The following is a 23,932-nucleotide window of genomic DNA, read 5'->3' as shown; positions in this document are numbered from 1 at the left end:
CCTAAATTATGGTTCTGTTTTCAAAATCATTTCATTTCTAGTTCTTAGGACAACCATGGGGCCATGTACCCTTCTACAATCACTCCTGACCCACTTTTGTATGATGACAAACTCTTCTTTGATTTCACTAGAGAGAATAATCAGATGGCAGTATCACTGAATGTAGCAAACCACACATTTACATAAAAATGCAGTGTATGGAAAAGATTTACCTTGGGTAAAACTGTAAATTATCTTCGGGTTCCCTACTCCTTCCACAAATACCGGGTAAAGATTGAACTGGTATTTCTCAATCGGGATAAACTGATCTGAGAAGGAAAGTATATTAGTGGTTGTTGCTACCAGATAACTATCAATGTGTAAAATCTTCATGGAAAAAACTATAACTCTCCTGTATTACTAAACACAGAAATTACTTACTGTTTCCTACTTAAGCCTTACTTGGCATGAAGGCGCTGTATTATACAGTATATTACTGTCCCTCTGGGGGCAACTGGTGTTGGGCTACATAACTGTGCTCTATAGAGCCTCAAACCTTCAGCCCGTGGGATGTTCAACTACACCACAACCATCACCTGTGGTATTTATTTAAGTTGGTACACAGCTGGTGAAGAAAACTTGACGACAGACACCGAATAGCACTAAAAATGGCTTTCAAAATGGAAAGCTGGAAGCAATATAAACATTCTCAAGTAAATATTTTGAATAGATTTGGGGATAAAAGGTGATGTGACCATTAAAAAAATAGTTAACTTTATTGAAGAGGGAAATAGAGACATACTTGTGATTGTCAAAGGAAGAAGACCAGAGTGACAAATCACATGGTTAAAAGCATGTAAAATATTTAAATGGGGATGGATCAACTGAATTCAGTGTGGTAAGATGGCATAATTACATCTCTTGGATAATATTATTATCAATGTCTTTGATGTTTCCATAGAGTGTCTATATTATTTAAATTAAGAATTTGCAGTATACTAATCCATGAAAGAAATATAGTATAGTTCCATAAACTTACCATGGATATAATACTTCTTAACAGATGGAGGGATTCTAAGCCATTTTAGTTCACTGTCTTCACTGAGCATTTTCCACTCAACAATAAAATACATCAGATTGTAATCACTGGGTGATAACATCCAGGAAAGGACCACACAACTGCTGTTTAAAGGATAGGCACTGAGTGACTGCACAGTGTTTACTGAGGAGAAAAGGAGATTTATTTTTAAATTCAGCATTAATGAAAAGCGCTTATTCTCCTTGAAGAACATAGAAAGTAGGGGAGGAAGAGAAAGCATTTACACGGGCAAATATAACCCAGGACAACTGTTTCTGCATTATGACGGTGATATAAATAAAGAACCAGAAGGAAGCAAGACTTAACCTAAAATCCAAATAGGGGATATCTGGATATAGTTAAAAATATTTTTCTCGGGAGTCAGGAGGTAGCGCAGTAGGTTAAGCGCAGGTGGCGCAAAGCGCAAGGACCTGGCATAAGGATCCCGGTTTGAGCCCCGGCTCCCCACCTGCAGGGGGGTCGCTTCACAGATGGTGAAGCAGGTCTGCAGGTGTCTGTCTTTCTCTCCCCCTCTCTGTCTTCCCTCCTTTTTCCATTTCTCTCTGTCCTATCTAACAACGACATCAATAATAACTACGACAATAAAAAAACAATAAGGGCAACAAAAGGGAAAATAAATAAATAAATATATAAAATTTAAAATATATATATTTTTTCTCTGGGGCCCAGGTGGTGGTGCACCTGGTTAAGTACTCAAATTATAGTGTTCAGGGACCCAGGTTCAAGCCCCTGGTCTCCCCCTGCAGGGGGAAGGTTTCATGAGTGGTGAAGCAGGGTTGTAGGTGTCTTTCTCTATCTCTCCCTCCCCTCTAAATTTCTCTCTGTCTCTATCTAATAAATAAGTAAATAAAAGATTTTTTTTTTAAAGATTTTCTCCATGGAAGTATGACATAAGCTTGTTTTTGCCTCCAGGGTTATTACTGGGGCTCAGTGCCTGCACTATGAATCCACTGCTCTTGGAGACAATTTTTCTTTTTTTAAATTGGATAGGACAGAGAGAAATCGAGTGAGGAAGGCAAGATAGAGAAAGCGAGAGAAAGATAAACATCTGCAGACCTGCTTCACTGTTTGTGAGGCGACCCCCCCCCCCCCCCGCAGGTGGAGAGCCAGGGGCTTGAACCTGGATCCTTATGCTGGTCTTTGCGCTTTGTAACATGTACACTTAACATGTTGCACCACCGCCCAGCCCCTGACATACGCTTTTCATCCTAATTTCCTGCAAGCCCTTGCTACTGATGGAGTTGGGCTTTCAAAGTCCGATTCTGATCATTTTAACACTCTCTACACAGAGTTCCATGTAAACCCCCCGGTGGATTTCTACATACGTAGATAAAATTCCTACCATGCTGTGTTCTACTAGTACATCACCACTCAGCTTCTAAATGTGTTAAATTTTAGCAATGACGTCACATCATCACAGATATGTGTTATATAAGAGAGGTATGCCTATGTTTATCTTTACACATACTTTACATGCAATTTTACACATTTGCATGCATGTAAACAGAGACTGACTTCCAGTCTTCCCTGGTCTGCAGAAGGAAGTATTACATTTCCTGGAATACTTTCATCTACTCTAATACCATTTCAACGGTGTGCTACCACAAGAAAGACTAAGGACCATCCTACATGATCAAATATGATCTGACTTGTCATTTTGCAGATGAAGAAGAGATGAAAGGTGAGAGACTCAGATCCAGAAGACTCCGGGCTTTCTAGAAGAGTGACTAAGAATAGAAGTTTCCAACGATTAAATTTTAAAAGAAGCAATGGTTTACTCCCAGGTACCTTTTCTTACCTTTGCTCATAGACCGTGAGAATGTTAAATTAGAATTTGCCAAAGAAGCACCAATTGAATTGACAGCCAGAACTGTGATCGTATGTGCTGGCTCTGTCCAAAGAAAGGTGGACTTAGTGTGATTTCCCACATCTTCTGACCATGTTCTATTATGGAAGGTGTGATGCTTGATCACGTATTGTCGCACACTGCACAATGAGTCACTTTTCATAAGGGGCTGCAGCAAATACAAAAATGATTAGTCTAAGGGGTTGGGTGGTAGCACAGCAGGATAAGTGCACATGGCCCAAAGCGCAAGCACTGGTATATGGGTCCCAGTTTGAGCCCCTGGCTCCCCACCTGCAGAGGAGTCGCTTCACAGATGGTGAAGCGGGTCTGCAGGTGTCTGTCTTTCTCTCCCCCCTCTCTGTCTTCCCCTCCTCTCTCCTTTTCTCTCTGTCCTATCCAATGAAGATGACATCAACAACAACAACAATAATAACTACAACAATAATTTAAAAAAAACAAGGGCAACAAAAAGAAAAATAAATATTTTTTTAAAAATTATTTTAAAAATTACCATTCTAAGGCTACAATGCTTGTTATCCCAAATGAGCTCATGAATCTCTTAGCATACAGTGCCCACAAGGAAGCAAGGGTGAAAATCAGGGCTAACACCACTAACTTCAAGGATTAGGTGTGGGGAGGTAGACTAGGAGACGTTCTGCCATTGACCAGAGACTCAGCAGAACTATCTGGGTGGATATAAAGCAGAGGAACTGGTTTCCCCTTTTGGCTGTGTTTTCTTCTCAAGACTCAGAGAATAACTCATTTGAAGACATTAAAAAGTGGATGGCACGGGGCGGGGGGTGGCACATCTGATTTCGAGTAAGGATCCATGTTCAAGCCCCCCAGGTCCCCACTTGCAGGGGGGAAAGCTTTACGAATGGTAAAAGCAGGACTGCAGGTGTCTCTCTGCCTCTATAATCTCCTTCCCTCTCGATTTCTGGCTGTCTCTATCCAATAGATAACTAAATATAATAATTTTAAAAGAGTAGATATAATCAGGACATTGTCCTACCAGTAAATTTCACTCTAATTTGAAAGAAAAGAAAGACTGACAGAACTTCAAAATTTCTCACTGATGGGGCCAGGTGGTGGTGCAGCTGGTTAAGCACAGGTTACAATGTGCAATGACCTGGTTTGAGCCACTGGTCCTCAGCTGCAGGGGGAAAGCTTCCTGAGTGGTGAATCAGTGTTGCAGGTGTCTCTCTGTCTCTCTCCTCTATCTACCACCCCATTTCCCTCTGGATCTCTGGCTGTCTCTAGCCAATAAATTAATAAATAAATTAATTAATTAATTAAAAAGTTCTCACTGCAAAACAAAAATAAGAAAAATTAGTAATCATCCTCTGGTTCTGTAAAGCAGCAGGAAAGGGCTGAAAAGATGTTAATAATTATTTATGTTACTACCAACAAAAGTTATCATTTATTTTCCCTTCCTTTGATATTCTGCTACTTTAAGCAACAGAGATTATCGGGACTATGCATATGACACCCCCTCCATTTATGCCATAATATAAAAAAACCAGACAAAGGAATTGGTGATTCCGATGTAAAATGTATATTCTGTCCACTTCTTCCATTCTACATAGCCTAACAATACAGCCCACGTCTCCGTCACTTTCACTTACTGTGAGGAAGAGGAAGAGCTATCAATCTCCTGCAAACCCACAGAAAGCTCAACTCTAAACAGTGCCATTGAGATTCCTCTAAGCCAGAAACCGTTAAAATAAGCACATACAGTGATCCCTGTAGCACTGAGAATAATCTTGTTAGTTCAGGGAGTAAGAGTTTAAGAGCCACCATAAAAAAAGAAAAGTCACACCAATATTGCACCTTGTTTGGAAAGATCTATGTCAGTCCTAGGTTAGCTATAAGGCTAAAGTATGGACATCTGACAAGAATTTCTAATTTGCATACATTAAGATTTGTTCTTTGTGGACAGAAGAACTAGCATAATGGTTATGCAAACAAACTCTCATGCCTGATGCTCTGAGGTCCCAGGTTCAATTCCTGGTACTACCATAAACCAGAGGTGAGCTATGCTCTGGCAAAAAAAAAAAAAAAAGGTTTGCTCTTTGTGCCAATGTTCAGTTTTGCACAGTGTTATCTACTCACCAGGATAGTATTATACAGAATAGTTTCACCATCATAAAAATATATCTTGTACTTTACCATTTCAAATCTTTTTTCCACCAACCCAAATCCTCAAAACGACAAATCTCTTTCTAATTAATTTTTTATTTTTATAAGTGATTGAATATTGATTTATAAAATTATGAAATAACAGGGTCTGAATTTTTTTTTTTATTCAAGCAGTGGCACACCTGGTTAAGTGCACGTAGTACTAAGTGCAAGGATCCAGGTTCAAGCCCCTGGCTCTCCACCTCCAGGGAGGCTGCTTAACAAGCAGTGAAGCAGGTCTGCAGGTGTCTTTCCCTATCTATCTCCCCCTTCTCCATCTCTCTCTGTCCTATCTAATAAAAAAATGAAATAATGGCCACCAGGAGCAGTGGATTCTTAGTGCTGGCACTGAGCCCCAGTGATAATAACCCTGGGGGGAAAATATATGTAATATAAAATTTAAATTAAAAAAAAAGATCTTATGGCTATGTCATTTTTAGAATCTCATATAGTTAGAATTACAGTGTAAACTTCAGACAGAAATCTCATCCTTAGCAGAAATCATTTGACATTAATCCGATTTACTTTTACCGCTGAGTGATATTCCATTTTCTGGATGTACCTGAATATATTTATCTACTCTTCTCAGAAAAATATCTTGATTGCTTCCATTCATGTGACAATTAGGAGTAAAATGGGTATGCATATTCATGCTCAACTTTTTCTTGGAATGTAAGTAAGTAGCGGATGATAGTGTAGATGGCCTTATATATATAATATATCAGCTTGGTAGTCATAGATATTGTAGACAGCCTTATATATACAATACATCAGCTTGATAGTCATAGATATTGGGAAGTAATGACCACAATAAATTTCATTAACAGCCATCACCACATATAATTACAAATCTTCTGTTTAGTTGTGTGAGGTCTCATAAAATCTAATTTCAGAACAATTTTTAAATAAACAGTATCTATTGTTAATTACAGCTACCATGTTGTACATTAAAACTATGGAACTTATTTATTTACTTTTAATAGTTATTTATTTATTTAATGTTTTATTTCTTACTGCATAGAGACAGAGAGGAATTGAGAGGGGTGGGGGAGACAGAGAGACAGAGAGACACCTGCAGTACTGCTCCACTACTCCTGAAGCTTTCCCCCTGCAGGTGGGGACCAGGGGCTTGAACCCGCAACCTTACACACTATAATGTGTGCACTTAACCAGGTGCACCACCATCTGGTCCCCTTTATTTATTTATTATTGGACAGTGACAGAGAGAAACTGAGAGGGGAGGGGGAACTAGAGAGGGAAAGAGACCGAGAAACACCTGCTGCCCTGCTTCACCACTTGTGAAGCTTTCCTCTTGCAGGCGGGGACCAGGGGCTTGAACCTATTGACAATGGATTGGGGAGACAGCACAATGGTTATGCAAAAGATGTTTTGCACCTGGTTTAATCTCCAGCACCACCATAAACCAGAGCTGGTCAGTAATTTGATCTCTCTCTTTCTGTATCTCTGTATCTCTGTATCTAGTTATTTCTGCTTTCACACTAGATGGAGGCAATGGCTTCACTAAAAATTAAAAAATAATAATATTACGCAGTAGTCATTTAAAGACTAGTACATTTTAAAATGTGATTAAATGTATATATTAAAATGAATATAGTATATTTTTAAAAGAAGTTCTAGGTGAATATCCAATATTTTGGGAAAGACCTACTGTTTATATGACATCAACAAATAGAAAACCTTTTATTTCAGGCACTTTGGTAAGTGTGAGGAACACTACATTTATGAAATAGAATGGTTGGGGACTCAAAGGGACACTAGATATTATTTAGTCTATTCTTATATCTATAGTAAAAATGAAGGTCTAATGTATCAAAGTGACTCTGCCACAAAAAAAAAAAGAGTAAAGTATGATGTGTTAAGCTGAGAACAGAAATGTCAAACCACATGCTAGACTCTCTCCACTAGCATCTGAGCTATCTGCCATCACATCTCAAAGCTACAGTGAAATGTGTAAACAAATGACAAGATTATGAGCAACAAAGTAAATCCTTTTGGAATGTAAAGATAAAACTTAACAACAACAACAACAACAAAAAGCCAGGAATACCTTCCAAAGTAAAGTGACATTTCTCTCCTTGTTATTGGTATCTTCCGGCGTTATTCTCCAAAAGTCAGGGCCTCTTGTCGGAACTATGTAACAATAAGAAAACCAAATACTTCAGTTCTTGGATAGCCTTTTTCTTTTTTGGTCATATTTCAAACAGACACAAATGTACATTCAGGACACACTGACAAACGCTCTGCAGACCTCTTATGTCCATGACGACTGTGTAGACTGGAGTGCTCCAATCACTCCAGTATCCCCGTCCGTCCAGCCTCTTACAGCGCATCTGGACAGCATGGACTGCACACAGCTCTGGCACGGCAAGACTGGCTGATTTGGATTTTGCATCATAGACTTCAAATATCTGTAAAATAAGCCACAGCAAAGGATTGATCATCACAAAAACAGTTGTGCCAAATGCTAGGAGTATCTCATTTTAAATATAACCACTATTCCAAAATTAAGAATGAACTGACTATGCTTCCTGGCTTTAGTAAATTTCATATTTGGCATAAGTTACACGCACCATTGATGAAAGAATCTCTTAGCCTCGTTTCTTTACTTATAAGACTTTGGGGAGGGGTGGAGGGGCTGGATCGTTTACAACCTCACTTCCCAATCATTTTCTCAGCCTACAACTAATGTTACATTTCTGAAAAACTTTATTTATTTTACTTACTCGGATAGATAGAAGTTGAGAGTGAAAAGGGAATAGAGAAGGGGAGAGAGAGAGAGAGAGAGACCAAAACATAATAACAATACACCTACAGCATTGCTTCACTGCTCATGGAGATTTCCCTTTGTAGCTGGGGACTGGGGCTTGACCTGGAACCTTGTGCATGGAAATGTGTGCACTCAACCAGGTGTACCACCGCCCAGCCCAGTTACTACTTATGCACAAACACAAAAACCTAATACTCTGTCCACAAAAATTAAAAAAAAAAAAAAAAGTAAACCCAGTGGTGTGATAGATCCTGCAGCAGAGAAATCTCTGTTCTTCAGTCTCTTCCAGGAGCAGGCAATGGCTTCACAAAAAGTTTTAAAAATAATATTATGCAGAAGTAATTTAAAGAGCAGTACATGTTTCCATTAGCAGGTTATGTGAACTTTAGCAGAGATCCTTCTAGTTAAGAGACAAAGTCAGGGTTCCTGATCGTCCTAGGTTTTTGCAGATTGTGATTATAAAACTGACATAGTATACCACTATGGGAATGATTCTGGCTGTTTGATAAAAGCAACTTCTTCTAAAATGTACGTCCTATTGAACATGAGTATACTAAGCGATGCTATTAGATGTCAAGAGGGAAAAAGTTCTTTTGGTAAAGTGAGTCTGAGAAGCATAAGTTGAAATGAAGTCAAAATGTTTCTTGAATGCAGGATTTCTCTAAATCTTTCCCCTGTAATATGCACTGAGACTATACACTAAGGACACACAGGGAGACAAGGTTTCTTATACTTACTTAGGCACAGGGATCTTTGTCAAGGGACCAATGTTCTGTAACTCACTTGGGGAACTGATGGGTTGCAGAAATTTTCCTTCCTTGAAAGGGTGGGATTTTCATCAATCTATTTTTAAAATAGCTACAGAATACAGGAGCATGTACTTTTATGCTGATAAAGTTAATTTATGCAAAAACATTCTTCAGCATTATAAAAAATAGTATTCAGTGAAGCAAGACGCAGAACTTTGCAGGTAAACAGTACCTTCCATTGTATGTCTTTCCCATTTAAGCCATAGCGAATCTGGAATTGAAGCTTATTCTCTGGGAATACTGGTTTTTCCCAAGATATTTTCAATAGTCCAATTTTTACAGTTATTTCTGCTTTCACGCTAGATGGAGGCAATGGCTTCACTAAAAATTTAAAAAATAATAATAATATGCAGTAGTAATTTAAAGAGCAGTACATTTTAAACAGGATGTTACAATCCTTCATACCTTAAATCTATTTAAAAAATCTTTTTCAAAAAACTTTCTATTCTGGGGAGTCAGGTGGTAGTGAGTTAAGCGCATGTGGCACAAAGCGCAAGGACTGGCATAAGGATCCCGGTTCGAGCCCCCAGCTCCCCACCTGCAGGGAGAGTCGCTGCACAGGCTGTGAAGCAGGTCTGCAGGTGTCTATCTTTCTCTCCCCCTCTCTGTCTTCCCCTCCTCTCTCCATTTCTCTCTGTCCTGTCCAACAACGACGACATCAATAACAACAATAATAACTACAACAACAATAAAAAACAACAAGGGCAACACAAGGGAAAATAAATAAATAAATATAATTTTTTTTTTAAGATTTAAAAAAACTTTCTATTCTGGATCTCATTTGATCCTCTAAGAACATTATATAACACACAGAAAGGTACTAGCTTTTTTTTTTTTAAATACGGAAATACATTGAAAAATAATAATAATAATATAGTTCTTGTGCCGCACTGCAGGCTAGTAGTGAGACCTGATTAGAACTGAGTCTTTGGTTCTGCCTTCCAAAAGTTCCGCACTGTGTACATTGTAACTATCAATAATGGGCTGTTCCGCTTGGAGCAGATCCACTCCCATATCTGTATCAGATACTTCTGCTGTCTGTAGCTTTCTAGGTCAAGTGCAGAGACAGTCTTGTGGTATCGAAGCTTCTCTAGAATCAGAGGAAAATGAACTTTAAAAGAATAGAAGCAAAATCACCAAAAATGGTTAAGAGCTTAAAAAAAAATAGTAAAAGACCAGTTGCTAAAATGGTTTTCCTGAGAAGGCACCTGCTTTGTTAAAATACGGGAGTCAAGTTCAAGTTAGGCCCCCATGTCAGTGGTGGGGAAGTTTTCAAGCTGTCTGTTTGTCTGTGTGTCTGTCTGTCTGTCTACCTGAAAAAGCTGACCTGGAGAGGTAGGTCCCCAGCCAGGAATGAAAACCAAAAACAAAACCTTAACATTTAATTCAATTTCTACAACAATATGGGTAATATCATTTTTTTTTTAACAAATGAGAGAAAAATCAAGACAGAAAGAAATTAAACTGACCCAATTCACACAGGGGAAAAAAAAAAAAAAGACACCAGACTTAAACAATGCCATTAATCCCTCTTACGTCCTTGTTCTCTCAGTAATGAGTCTTGGATCCAGAATTTTTTCCTTCTTCTCTGCTTGAGGCTGTGCTAAGAATTTAAATGAATGAAAGCTAGAATCCTCTCTTTTTTTTTTTAGACATTTATTTATTCCCTTTTGTTGCCCTTGTTTTATTATTGTAGTAATTATTGTCACTGTTATTGATGTCCTTGTTGTTGGATAGGACAGACAGAAATGGAAAGAGGAGGGCAAGACAGAGAGGAGAGAAAGACAGACACCTGCAGACCTGCTTCATCACCTATGAAGTGACTCCCCTGCAGGTGGGGAGTCCGGGGCTCGAACCCGGATCCTTATGCTTTGCGCCACGTGCACTTAACCCACTGCACTACCATCTTACTCCCTAGAATACCCTCTTATCAAATAAGAATTCTCATAGTGAAGTGTTAAATCACATTTTTTTCTTTATTTGTTATTATTTTTTGTTTAGGACATTATAAGATTACAGAGTATAGTTCCACATTTCACCCACCACCAAAATTCTACTATCAAATACCATAAAGTACTATTAGCTATCTTTATGTAAAACACTAAGTCATAATTAATTATACATGATGATCTCTGTTATCCAGAGATATATATATGCACATATACATATAAATACACACAGATGCACAAATGCTAATTATGTAAGCTAGAAGGTTGTTTTTTTTTAATAGACATAGAAAGACAGAGAATGTGTGTGAAAGGCACCACTGGGGAAGCCAGGTGGTGGTTCACCTGCTTAAGCGCACATGGTACTAAGCACAGGGACACAAAGATCTGGGTTGGAGCCCCAGGCTCTCCACCTGCAGAGGAGAAGCTTCACAAGCAGTGAAGCAAGTCTACAGGTGTCTTTCTCTCCTTCTCTGTCTCCCTCTCATCTCCCAATTTCTTTCTGTCCTATCCAACAATGGGGTGGGGGGGGCGGGGAATGGAGATACCGAGAGCAGTGGATTCATCGTGCTGGCACGGAGCCTTAGTGATGATTGGAGGCAAAAGAAAAAGAGAGAGAGAGAGAGAGAGAAGAGAGAGAAAAGAGAGGAGAGAGAGAAAGAAGAGAGAGATAGAATTAAAATAAAGCAAAACAAACAAAACCTCCCACAAATAATCCTTAGACTTTCACAACAAACTACTGGTTGCTATTATGGAAGAGGGTGAGAAGATAAGATGATTTTAAAGGTTCAGTTTTACAGTAGTGAATGGTGACTGTGATGTATCAGATACAGACGTTCAAGCAGTAGCTATACACCTCAAATGTATCACTTTATACCATATTAACTCTAGAGAACATTGCGCTAAAATAATTTAAAATAAAACCAAGACCATCCAATTAATTCAGGAGATAATCTTCTCCATTTGACTATGCACAGGGTGAAATTTAAACCTGGTAAATCCTGACGCCATCTACTAATAAAAACAAAGACACACAATGCAGCTGGACTTACCCAGAGTCTCGGGAATGACACATGTTGGTGGAGAATCAAGTGACCCCAAAGAGTGGTTGATGTGGATCCACATTGTGTAGCCAGATAACAGAAAGATTGGCTGAAATACACATTCATATACACCATCTCTCTGCAAGTGGCAATCTTGGGGTTCAGATACGGGGTGGATAGATGGTGCATCAGAACAGTAAAGGCTGCTCCTTAAAAGATAACAGAAACAGTCCATTAACAAGCAATCTCGACAAGACAAGATATTTAAGAACGCTGCTTTGTGTTTTGGTTTTTATTTTTTAAAAATATTTATCTACTCCCTTTTGTTGCCCTTGTTTTATTGTTGTAGTTATTGATGTCGTGGTTGTTGGATAGGACAGAGAGAAATGGAGAGAGGAGGGGAAGACGGAGAGAGGTAGAAAAAGATAGACACCTGCAGACCTGCTTCACCACCTGTGAAGCTACTCCTCTGCAGGTGGGGAGCCCCGGGGGCTCAAAACGGGATCCTTATGCCAGTCCTCATGCTTTGCACCATGTGTGCTTAACCCGCTGTGCTACCGCCCAACTCCCAAAACTCTGCTTTGTTTAGACGAGCTGCTTTTGTTTCATAGAAAGTAGGTTTCTAGGGAAATGAATAACATCGCGCAAACAAGAAGATAATAAAATAATGAGAGGCAGAGCTATAAAACTTCGAAAGCTAAGTGATACAATTTTTTTAAATTTTTAAAAAGTATTTATCAAAAGTAGGAATGGGGCATTCTTAGTATAAAAGGAAGGCCATTCCCTATGTTTTAATAGGGATTAAACTCAATAAGAGATTATTGACAGAAAAGATAATTGATAGGATAGTAAATAAGAGTTGGTGGTAAACAACGCTTAATTACAATGTCTCCGTAGGTTCCAATCACAGCAGTGATCTTTAACGCTACCTATCCCTAAATAAGTAACATAGTCATGTCTATCACTCAGTTTATTAAAGATGAAAACTAAGAAAAAATGTGTAACTGTCTCCTAGTCTACTCTCCACCTCAGATCATCCAAAGTGTCTTTTTGACATCTTTGGCACTATTTACTCTGAAGGGGGAAAAAAAACCTTTCTAAGCATCTGGGTGGTGCACATGTTACAACGCTCAAGGACTCAGGTTTGAGCCCCAGTTCCCACCTGCAGGGGGAAGCTCTGTGAGTGGTGAAGCAGAGCTGCAGGTGTCTCTCTGTCTTTCTCTTTATATATTTCCCCCCTACCCTCTCAATTTCTGGCTGTCTCTATCCAATAAATAAATATTTTTGTGACACATTCCCCCACTTTCAGTTCCTTAAAATCACAACCTTGGCGGGGGGGGGGGGGGAGAGGAGAGAGGCGAGAGGAGGAAGAGAGGAGGGAGACAGGAGAGAAAAAGAAAGGAAGGAGGGAGGGGAAGAATGAATGATGGAAGGAAATGAGCTGGATGAGGGAGGGGTCATCTGTCATCTATGCATAAAAAGCCAGAAGCATGACTTTCTATAGAGGCACAATTACAGTACAACTGGAACTAAAAGGTTATCTTCACTTTCATCGTAACAGCAATAACCACTTACTGAGAGCTGCTACCAGGAAAAAGTATACAATCTAATTATAAGTCAAGTAGTATGTTATTAATTCTTACAGAAACCCTACAGATTCTACTATTCCCTCCATTTTACAGAAAAGGAAAGTGAAGCATAAAGTGTTTCAGATAAGTAAATTAAAGTCACCCAGGTATGTGCAAAATATCTCATGGTAATCCTGCAAATGTTACTAAGAAAAATGCGGGAGTCGGGCTGTAGCGCAGCGGGTTAAGCGCAGGTGGCGCAAAGCACAAGGACCAGCATAAGGATCCCGGATCGAACCCCAGCTCCCCACCTGCAGGGGAGTTACTTCACAGGCGGTGAAGCAGGTCTGCAGGTGTCTATCTTTCTCTCCCCCTCTCTGTCTTCCCCTCCTCTCTCCATTTCTCTCTGTCCTATCCAACAACGACGACAACAACAATAATAACTACAACAATAAAACAACAAGGGCAACAAAAGGGAATAAATAAATAAAATAAAAAATAAATAAAATAAAATAAAAAAAAAAGAAAAATGCGTCACTGAGATTAAGTAACAGCCACCTAAGAACATCCTTTTTACGGTAAAGTGTCAGGGAAAAAAATGCAAAGACAGATTACAAGACTAAAACAGCCCATGATGACCATTCTGTTGATTTTAACACACTAGTATCATTTAATTACATCTATATTATTGAGGTGCTCCTGTAAGAAATCTAGACATTTTGGGGCTGAGTGGCGGCACACCAGTTTAAGTGCACATGTTACCAAGAGCAAGGACCCAGGTTCAAGCCCTCGGTCCCCCACCTGCAGACGGAAAGACTCACGAGTGGTGAAGCAGTGTTGCAGGCGTCTCTCTATCTCTCTCCCTCTCTCTCCCCCTCTTCCCTCTCAAATTCTGGTTGTCTCTATCCAGTAAATAAATAAGGACAATCTAAAAGAGAGAGAAAGAGAGAGAAATCTCGACATATTCTTTTTTTCCTAATTCTACATACGAGTTGACTGTTGATACTAGGATTACATAAATCACAGTGATCAAGGAAGGAAGGGAGGTGATCAGAAATTTCTAAGTATAAATGAGAATGAGTCACGCAAATCGAAAGTCATCAACACAAATACAAATAGGAACTGAGACAGTGAACAAGAGCAGAGCATATATTTGAAAACTATCATGGGCATTGCAAAAATAAAACCAATCTTATAATCAAGAGTATTATTTTAGGTGATATTCTTTTTCGGGAAAAGGCAAGTATTACAGGAAGACAATGCCTGATACTTTATTAAACAGGAGGGTAAAAATAAGCAAACATCAATTACTCTTTATTTAAAAAAAATGTTGAGTTCCTTTTAAAATAATCTTACTACTTCAAAAAGGCATTCACATTATACCTTACAATCTATTTTCAACAATTTCTTACTTAAACAAAATAAACTCTCAAACAAAAGTAAAATGAAAAGCATTAATAATTTCAAAATAATATCAGAGTTTTATACTTTCCTCCTATTAGTGATTCAATAATGTTTTATAATTCTAGAAGATTACAGGGGCATGAATTTTCAATATTCTTCCTAGTCAATTCTCTAAGTCCAATTAAAATGTATTGAAATAAATTTTTCTTGAACTTCATCCAATAATTAAAATAGGATCATATAGAACTGATTATTAGAAAAAGTGATTTGAGGTAAAAAGAAAACAAATTGAAATTTTAATTCGTATGTTTTGCTTTTCAAGAATCACCAATTTATTTAATCTCTCAAAATTCTCCTGGTTAAGGCAATTCTACTTCCCTTTTCAGAGAGAAACTATACAAGACTATTACTATAATGTATGTCTATAGGAAAAAAATCATCTTGCTACATATTCACAGAGAAATAAAATAACCCAAGGGAGTCGGGCTGTAGCGCAGTGGGTTAAGCGCAGGTGGCGCAAAGCACAAGGACCGGCCTAAGGATCCCAGTTCGAACCCCCCCCCCCCCACCTGCAGGGGAGTCGCTTCACAGGTGGTGAAGCAGGTCTGCAGGTGTCTGTCTTTCTCTCCCCCTCTCTGTCTTCCCCTCCTCTCTCCATTTCTCTCTGTCCTATCCAACAACAACATCAATAATAACTACAACAATAAAACAAGGGCAACAAAAAGGAATAAATAATAAATAAATAAATAAATAAGAAATAAAATAACCCAAATAATACATACCTGTGATACCTCAGCTGCAAAGAACTTCCCACAAGTGATTGGAGTGCATTGGTTGACCATCTGCAAGTCATTTTAGTTAAGTACCCATCAGTTTCACATGATATATTGATATTGACATCTATTTAAAACACATTAAAATATTAATAAAAAGCAAAAGACACCAAAAAATGATTAATGAAAATAAACGTTCATCACAACTCCATTGGGGCTCTAATGTAAGATCCATAATTAAAAAAACTTATCTTGCAAAACAAAAATGAAGAAAACCTCAGTCTTCTTACCAATCACATATAATTCAGCGTAGCGGTGGTGGCATTCATATTCATCGCAACAGTACACGGCGTCGTAGGTGAACTTCCCGCGAGGTTTCGTTGCATTCAGATTGAGGAAAGTAACTTTGCTCACATGGTCACCCAGAGAATTATACTGGCTTGGAGGAATTTGCTCAGCTAGATTCATCCACCATATAATTTTCTTCGAGGGAACGATCTTATTTTCACTTTTGTAGATGCAGTGAAAAGAAACATTTGACCCAACACTTGTCAGAATTTTAGGTGGAAAGTATATGATATCTGTAATGAGGAAAGAAAGGTAGGGTATCAACTGAAGATATGAAACAAGTATACAATATGCCATGGGGGAAAAAAGATTCATATTGCATTGAAAATTACAGGACACAATAATGAGAACAACAAGAGACTAAATAACTGCCTCTTTGTATATTTGGCCTAATATCCCACATACTCTCATTTTCAGGTTACCTGAGAATCCATAAAATGTCCAGTATCTTCTAAACATTGAGCATATTGATTATGGGACAGGGGAGATAGAATAATGGTTATGCAAAAAAAAAGACTTCTGCATCTGAGGCTGAAAAGTTCCAAATTCTACCCCCAGCACCATTATAAGCCACAGCTGAGCAGCACTCTGGATACACATATGAAATATGCATATAGTCATAATATGACTCAGTAATGTCAGCTGCTAACTGATAGGCAACTAATAATAGTGAAATAAAACATAAATATGTCGCTACTTCCACAGCGACATGTCTACCTTTGGACTGCTTTCAGAATCAGTGACATCTGTGGTGAAATATTAAATACAGTTACTATAAAACAAAATGGCAGGGTGGGGGTGGGGTCAGGGGGAAGACAGCATAATGGTTATGCAAACAGACTCTCATGCCTGAGGCTCCTAATTCCCAGGCTCAATCCCCCGCACCACCATAAACCAGAGCTGAGCACTGCTCTGGTGTTTCTCTTTCTGTCTCTCTCTCTCTCTCTCTCTCTCTCTCTGCATCGCTCTCAAAAAAATAAAATAAAGTCTAAAAAAAAAGAACAAGATGGCAATGAAAAAATGGTGCCTGCATATTGTCTTTCTTCTTCGCAAACAAAATGTTCAAATAAGCAGCGAAAGCTGAAAACAAACAAACAAAGCTTTAAATAAGAAAACTAGGAAATGCAAAACTAATAATCCAACAATAAAAAACGGGATAACTAAAAGTATTTGCCTGTAACATCTTTTTTTTTTTTTTTTGTGACAGTTTCCTGTGCTTGAAGACTAGGGAAAGCACTATTTTTCTAAAATATTATTGTCTCCGTGGCTACCACTAGCCCATGCTTTTTTTTTTTTTTTAGCTCCATATTGTTGGGAAGAAAGTTTGCTTATATTTTTAATTAAAAACACAAAAAAGCAAGAAATTATTTATACAACAGTTTATTTAAAAAAAAAAATCCATGCTTTTGATTGTATAGATTAAGGTATGGTGTCAACTGCTGATAGAATATGAATATCCACTTATAAACACATATCTCTTCTGGGTTTCAAAAAAATTATTATTATTTAAGTTTTCTCCTTCCTATAATAGCATGCTAAATTTCAATGCTTATTTACTTATAATTCACAAAAGATATTTGTGATTTGTACATCTGTAACCAAACATAAACAGGAAAAAAAAACCCTAGCAGAATGAAGCTTCTGGGCAGAAGCCAGCCCGTCAGACTTACAATCTAGCAAACATTCACTGTTGCATTCACTGCTTACAGCACCCAAGAACCTAGCACCACCAACCTTAACTATGGCCCTCATCTCATTACTCCATTATCCTGAGTCTCAGAATAATTCACTGAAAACAAACAAACAAACAAAAACTGCAGGGCCTTGAGTGTACAAGCTTCCGACTCCAAGGACCTGGGTTCAAGCCCCTGTTCCCCATGTGCAATAGCAGGGGTGAGGATAAGCTTCTCAAACTGTGAAGCAGGGATCTCTCTTTTTTCTTCCCTTTCTGCCCCTCTCCACCCCTCTCAATTTCTCCATATCTAATAAAAATAAAAAGGGGGAAAAAAGAAATAAAAAAGAGAGAAAGAAAGGAAGGAAGGAAGGAAGGAAGGAAGGAAGGAAGGAAGGAAGGAAGAAAGGCCAAAGGAGGTGGGGGTAGCCGGCAGTAGAGTCATGCAGGTACTAAGCTCCAGCAATAACCCTGGTGGAAAAAAACATTCAAAATGATTTTTTTTAGTTTAATTTTATTTATAGTGTATTTCTTATTATTATTATTATTATTATTATTTTGGATAGAGACAGCCAGAAATTGAGAGGGTAGGAAGAGATAGAGAAGGAAAGAGACAGAGAAACACACCTGCAGCCCTGCTTCACCACTCATAAAGCTTTCTCCCAGGGGCTTGAACCCAGGTCCTTATTTATTGATTTATTGTAACAGGTACACTCAACCAGGTGAGCCACCACCCAACCCCTTCAAAATGATTTTATTAAAGTGCATGTAATATTCAATTCAATTTTTAATATTAAAGATTTATGTCATATAAATATATTTTTTTTATTATTTTGGATTTTATTTATTTGTGAGAAAGATAGGAGGAGAGAGAGGAAGAACCAGACCTGTGCTGCCAGGGATTGAACTCAGGAACTCACACTTGAGAGTCCAATGCTTTTTCCACTGCGCCACCTCCCAGACCACCTAATGTAATTTACAGGGACACCAGTACAGTGTTGTCAATTGAGGCAAAGTCACTCACTAGGACAGAGCTCAACTTTGCCCTGTGTACAGCCCATGTTCCAGCCTGTCCCACGTCACACTGAAGGAAGCTTCATTGTTGTGGTTTCTCTCTGTCTTGTCTCTCTGTCTCTATTTGAAAACTTCGGTCCAGAGTAGTAAAGTCCCAGAAAGGGGTTATATACATATTTCTGAATTTGTCAGTTTGGCATTCTCATATTAACTAGCTTTCAAATAAGAACACTGTTTGCCAGGGTACTGTTTTGAGGGATCAGAAACTCAAAAACTCTTCTGCATTTTCCTATTAACAAATGAACTTGTTTAAAACCTAAAATTAATATTGTATCTCTCTTGGTTTCACGGACAAGATGTATACTTATAACATGGCAGAGGCGGCACTGGTAAATATGTCTCCCTGTCAACAGAAGGTACTCTCACCCCACCTACCTTTTGTGGTAAAGGTAAATGGACTGCTCCAATCACTCCAAAATCCCGGGCCATCCATTCGACAGCTCCTCACCTGAACCTCGTATGAAGAGCCAGGAAGCACACCCTTCACTATCAGAGATGTAGCTGAGACTGTCTTGGTAGCCTGTCAAATATCATTTGAAAACACCAGAACATTAGGTCAGTGGGAACCTTTGTCAGAAATTATAAAATGTTCACACATTTAAAAAAAAAAATCAAAATTTTAGAGTGGAGTTAAACAGAACTCAATGATCAAATAACAAATGCTTATACACTAGTCAATAAAAATTTTAAAACAATCAGTAAAGATTTTTAACTGAGTTATAATGAGTATCGACTTCTCAAAAATTTCAGCAGAAAGCTACAAGTTACTGCTCACATCTGTAATGTACATATTATAGAAAACCTGAGTGTGGATAGTTAGAAAAATGGAAGTTCTTAGATGAAATAATACCTGGGAGCAAGTATAATTTTAAGAACTTTAGCCTGATGATAAGCTACATTGAATTAAAATATAATTTATAAACTGAAGGGGAAAAAAACATCTAAGACATTTAATCCTATACTACTAGCTAAACTACCAGTAGGAAAGAACTTTCTAGTTAAATTAACTCAGTTTCCCAATGATGCAAAACAATGGGACTAATGGGTCTCTGAAAAGGTGGAAAGACAGAGACTGAAATGGTTGAAAAATCTATTAGGGGACCAATTAAATCAGAGAGTTTATGGACTCCGTTTTTAAACAAATGGGAAGCCAAGGTTCGGAGAGCCTAAACCTGCTTTTCCACACATAATACTAATTATTTTCATCCTGCTTTTTTTGGGAAAAAAAATTAAGATTCAAACAACTATCCCAGGAGCTGGCAGGATAGCACACTTAGCTTATGAGCTTATTCTGTCATGGGGATGTCCTAATTAAACTCCCTGCACTGAAGGGAGCTTCAATTTTGTGGAGTCTCTGTCTCTGCTTTCTATCTCTTGTCTCTCGTCTGAAAAAAAGAGCCCAGCTTTAAAAACAATAAATTACATAGTAATTAGTTTCATAAAAAGCCAGTCACGAGGCCCTCAGTCTCTTGGTGATCACCATCTTGTTTCCCAACTTCTATATGATTCATCTACTTGGTTTTTGTTGTGGTGGTTGTTTTGTTTTGTTTTGTTATTGTTCTTTCTTTGCCTCCAGGGTTATTGCTCGGGCTTGGTGCTGGTACTGTGAATTCCACCATTCCGGATATTTTTTCTTTTTTTTTTTAAATTATTTTTTAACTTATAGGACAGAGATAAATTGAGAGGAGAGAGAGAAAGGGAGAGAGAAAGACACCTGCAGAACTGCTTCAGCACTCATGAAATGTCCCTGATTAAGGTGGGGAGCTGGGGGTCCACTCCAGATCCTTGTGTGGGTCTTTGCACATAGTGAATGAGGTGCTCTCATCTGGGTGTGTCACGGCCCAGCGCGGATTCATCGACTTCTATACCACAATCTCCTACAAGTCCTTTTGAATGAGCTCTTTCTTCATCTCCATTTATTGTTACAACCTACTCACACTACCAACTATTATTTTTTCCCCAACTATTCTTATCCTCATGGAAGAACTATCCCAATGTAACCCAAAGGAAACTGAACCATTGCAGACTATGAATAAGTGTTCAATAAGTATTAACAGATGGAAAAAGATTTGATATTTGCAACATAGAGACACACACCATAGTACAGTTATACAAATATACTGAGTAGTAAAAATAAGTACTAAATGTGAAGCCAGAAAAGGTCTGAAAAAGTTAGTTACAAATTCAAGTTGTTGTAATTACACTTTCTATTTCCTTTTACTTGAGTATGTATATGTGTGTGTGTGTGTGTGTGAATGAGAGGATGAGAGAGGTTTTAGAAATATAGAGTAATATAAATTTGAGAATAACAGGAACTAAATTCTTTTTTAATATTTATTTTCCCTTTTGTTGCCCTTGTTTTATTGTTGTAGTTATTATTGCTGTTGCTGTTATTGTAGTTATGATTATTGTTGTTGTTATTGATATCATCATTGTTGGACAGGACAGAGAGGAGTGGAGAGAGGAGGGGAAGACAGAGAGGGGGAGAGAAAGGTAAGACACCTGCAGACCTGCTTCACTGCCTGTGAAGTGACTCCCCTGCAGGTGGGGAGCTAGGGCTCCAACCGGGATCCTTACATCTGGTCCTTGCGCATGGTACCACATGCACTTAACCCGCTGCACTACCGCCGGAGTTCCCTCTAGAACTAAACTCTAGAGATAATGAATCGTGATGTTCAATATATAATACAGATCCATGGAAAGAGATCTCAATTAACAACAAGTAAAGAAAAGCACGAGACAGGTCTATCAGCAGATATGTGGTCATTTTCTTTTTTTTTTTCTTTTTTTTGCTGGGCTCAGTGCCTGCACCATGAATCCACCGCTCCTGGAGGCCATTTTTCCCCCCTTTTGTTGCGCTTTGCGCCACATGCGCTTAACCCACTGCGCCACCGCCCGACCCCCATGTGGTCATTTTCTATGCTGATCTAAATGAGAGCAGCGATATAACATTAAATTCTAACCTAACTGTTCTAGAAGATTCACACTGAGGAGAGAAGGACATTTTCTATGGCACTTTCTAGGGGACTCACCTTTACTTTAGTTGCTTTTCATTTTACTCCCTAAAATAATACTCACTTGTCTCTGACTTGTTGTAGATTTCTCTGAATACTTCACTTGATATTTAAGTTGAAAAGGTACCAATGTTGAGCTGGACCAAGAAATCATTAAATTACCAGTGTCTGTGATTTTCATAAGTAGATCAAATGGTGGATCAGGCTTCACTTAAGAAAAGAAGAGAATACTTTTAAACCAAGCAATTTTGACAGTAAACATTAAGATGATAACAGAGTACATTTTTTGCCTGCCTTCTGCTTCAGTGTAAGAGGTCGCCTTGTCAAAGGTTAATTACAAAACCAAAGTGTGACGTCTACTCTGTGGATATTATCATAGCAATCTACATATTTTTTTTCTTTTGGATAGTAAAAATTATAAATTAGCAAATAGAATTATTTTATAACTGTGAATTCTTGTTATAAAATAAGCCTGCTTAATTATATCTAACCAAATATTTCTTGAACATATTTGAAACTTCCCCACTTGCACCACACACAGACTGCATTATGGGTAACAGGAAGCCAAAAGCATTTCCTAGGGTCAGCTTATCACTTGAAAAATGCATACAGCTTTCCAAACAGATAGGCAGCATTCAGCAAATCTAGTAGTTCTGAAATATTCCAATCCAGATAAAACTAGTCATGTACTTTATGGCACTATGAGTTACACGTATTAATTCAGCATAACCAGACCATATCTTGTCACCGGAAATGGAGATGGATTTTCTTAGCTTAAGAAGTTGTTTAACTTAGTATGTTAATTCTGTATTCACATGGGTAATTGTGTACTTATATATGTAGATGCATGAATATGAATATATATATATATATGTATATATATATACACATATATATATATATATATATATATATGGAGGTGGGTATGCATGCCAGGGTGTGTAGTGATACAACAAATCTTTATTTGTAGAAACAATAAAAATAGAGAGACAGGCTGGGAGTATGGATCGACCTGTCAGCACCCATGTTCAGCGGGGAAGCAATGACAGAAGCCAGACCTTCCACCTTCTGCATCCCACAATGACCTTGGGTCCATACTCCCAGAGGGATAAAGAATTGGAAAGCCATCAGGGGAGGGAAGGGGATGCAGAGTTCTGGTGGTGAGAACTGTGTGGAGTTGTACCCCTCTTATCCTATGGTTTAGTTAATGTTTCCTTTTTATAAATAAAAAAATTTTTTTAATTATATAACAAAGTATTTGTTGAACAAATTATGGGTTATTTATAGGAGGAAAAAACTATATATTACTAAAAAACATATTAGAGAACTATCTCACTGGGTAGAGCACATGTCTTATCAAACACTAAGCCCAGGAACTGGGCCCCAGAATTGCATAGCCATCAGATTCTTTGGGGTCTCTCCTCTCCCCTCTCCTCTCCTCTCCTCTCCTCTCCTCTCCTCTCCTCTCCTCTCCTCTCTCTCTCTCTCTCTCTCTCTGTCTGAATAAATAAATGAAAAAGTAGCTTGAACGGGTAAAGTCAATCATGTGTGAGGTCCCAGGTATGCCTAAAAAAATGTACTGGGGAAGAACATTGCAAATACTTAATATATTTATTTTAATTGCATTAAGCAATAACTACCTTTAGATTTCACTTATTAAAACTGACAAGTATAAAAATATATATAAATATATTTTTAAATGAGGATAATGTCCAAATGAACAAAAGTAGATGATGCCTTTTTCTTCTTTGTTTTTAAGACTTTCATAATTGTGTCACTTCATGTACAAATAAATATTAATTACATTAAAATATCTGCTGATTTAAATTTATTTTTGAGAAATAAAATGTCACATTAGCATGTTCCACATTCTACATTTTCAGAAATTTGGATATAATTTTGTTTTTTCTATGAGTCAAAAAATCACAAAGTTTTTACTTTATATGATATTTGACAAATTTTAGCTATATCAAAGCAGGGTCAAACATACACTAAAATCTTGAAATAACATATAAAACTAAGTCCTCATTACAAGAAAGACAGAAGTGAAGAAAAGAAGCATAGACATTTTCATCTGCATACCAATATTAGAAATGACAAAAATAAATAGATCTTTCCTTGAGTCTTTTACTTTCACAATACCAGATACAACCAATCTATCTGCTTCGTTCAAAACAAGCTACTATTACTGACCCATTTTGCATGCCATTTTCCAAGACAACCTATTATAAATAGGCCACCTTCTTGTTCAGTTCACTGAAATGGCCGCTAAATTGCTAACTCCCAACACCAAATTTCTGACTCACTGTTCTCTCGCAGCAGCATTCATTCCCTCTGAGTAGCTGACATTCATTTCCCACTTAACTTCCAGACCACACTCTTCTACCACTT

At 38.0% G+C, this 23,932-nt stretch overlaps 1 protein-coding gene across 7 annotated transcripts in view; it reads right to left on the bottom strand.

Moving 5' to 3' along the window:
• Positions 1–23,932, bottom strand: part of LEPR (leptin receptor) — a 75,409-nt gene that overhangs the window by 16,823 nt on the left and 34,654 nt on the right. For 3 of the 7 annotated variants that reach the window (XM_060206359.1, XM_060206361.1, XM_060206362.1), the window contains exons 6-16: positions 21,606–21,751; positions 18,903–19,047; positions 15,724–16,014; positions 15,443–15,560; positions 11,698–11,897; positions 8,872–9,020; positions 7,357–7,531; positions 7,171–7,253; positions 2,877–3,093; positions 1,019–1,201; positions 213–308 (exon numbers count right to left, since the gene is read on the bottom strand). In XM_060206359.1, the coding sequence (XP_060062342.1) occupies positions 213–308; positions 1,019–1,201; positions 2,877–3,093; positions 7,171–7,253; positions 7,357–7,531; positions 8,872–9,020; positions 11,698–11,897; positions 15,443–15,560; positions 15,724–16,014; positions 18,903–19,047; positions 21,606–21,751 (1,803 nt within the window). The remainder of the gene's footprint in view (positions 1–212; positions 309–1,018; positions 1,202–2,876; positions 3,094–7,170; positions 7,254–7,356; positions 7,532–8,871; positions 9,021–11,697; positions 11,898–15,442; positions 15,561–15,723; positions 16,015–18,902; positions 19,048–21,605; positions 21,752–23,932) is intronic. The other 4 variants (XM_007528233.3, XM_016190478.2, XM_016190477.2 and 1 more) reach the window with 3 other exon arrangements.

This window comes from Erinaceus europaeus, chromosome 13 (assembly GCF_950295315.1).
Source record: "Erinaceus europaeus chromosome 13, mEriEur2.1, whole genome shotgun sequence".
NCBI classification, from domain to species: domain Eukaryota; kingdom Metazoa; phylum Chordata; class Mammalia; order Eulipotyphla; family Erinaceidae; genus Erinaceus; species Erinaceus europaeus.
This window is presented reverse-complemented; position numbering and strand designations above follow the sequence as displayed.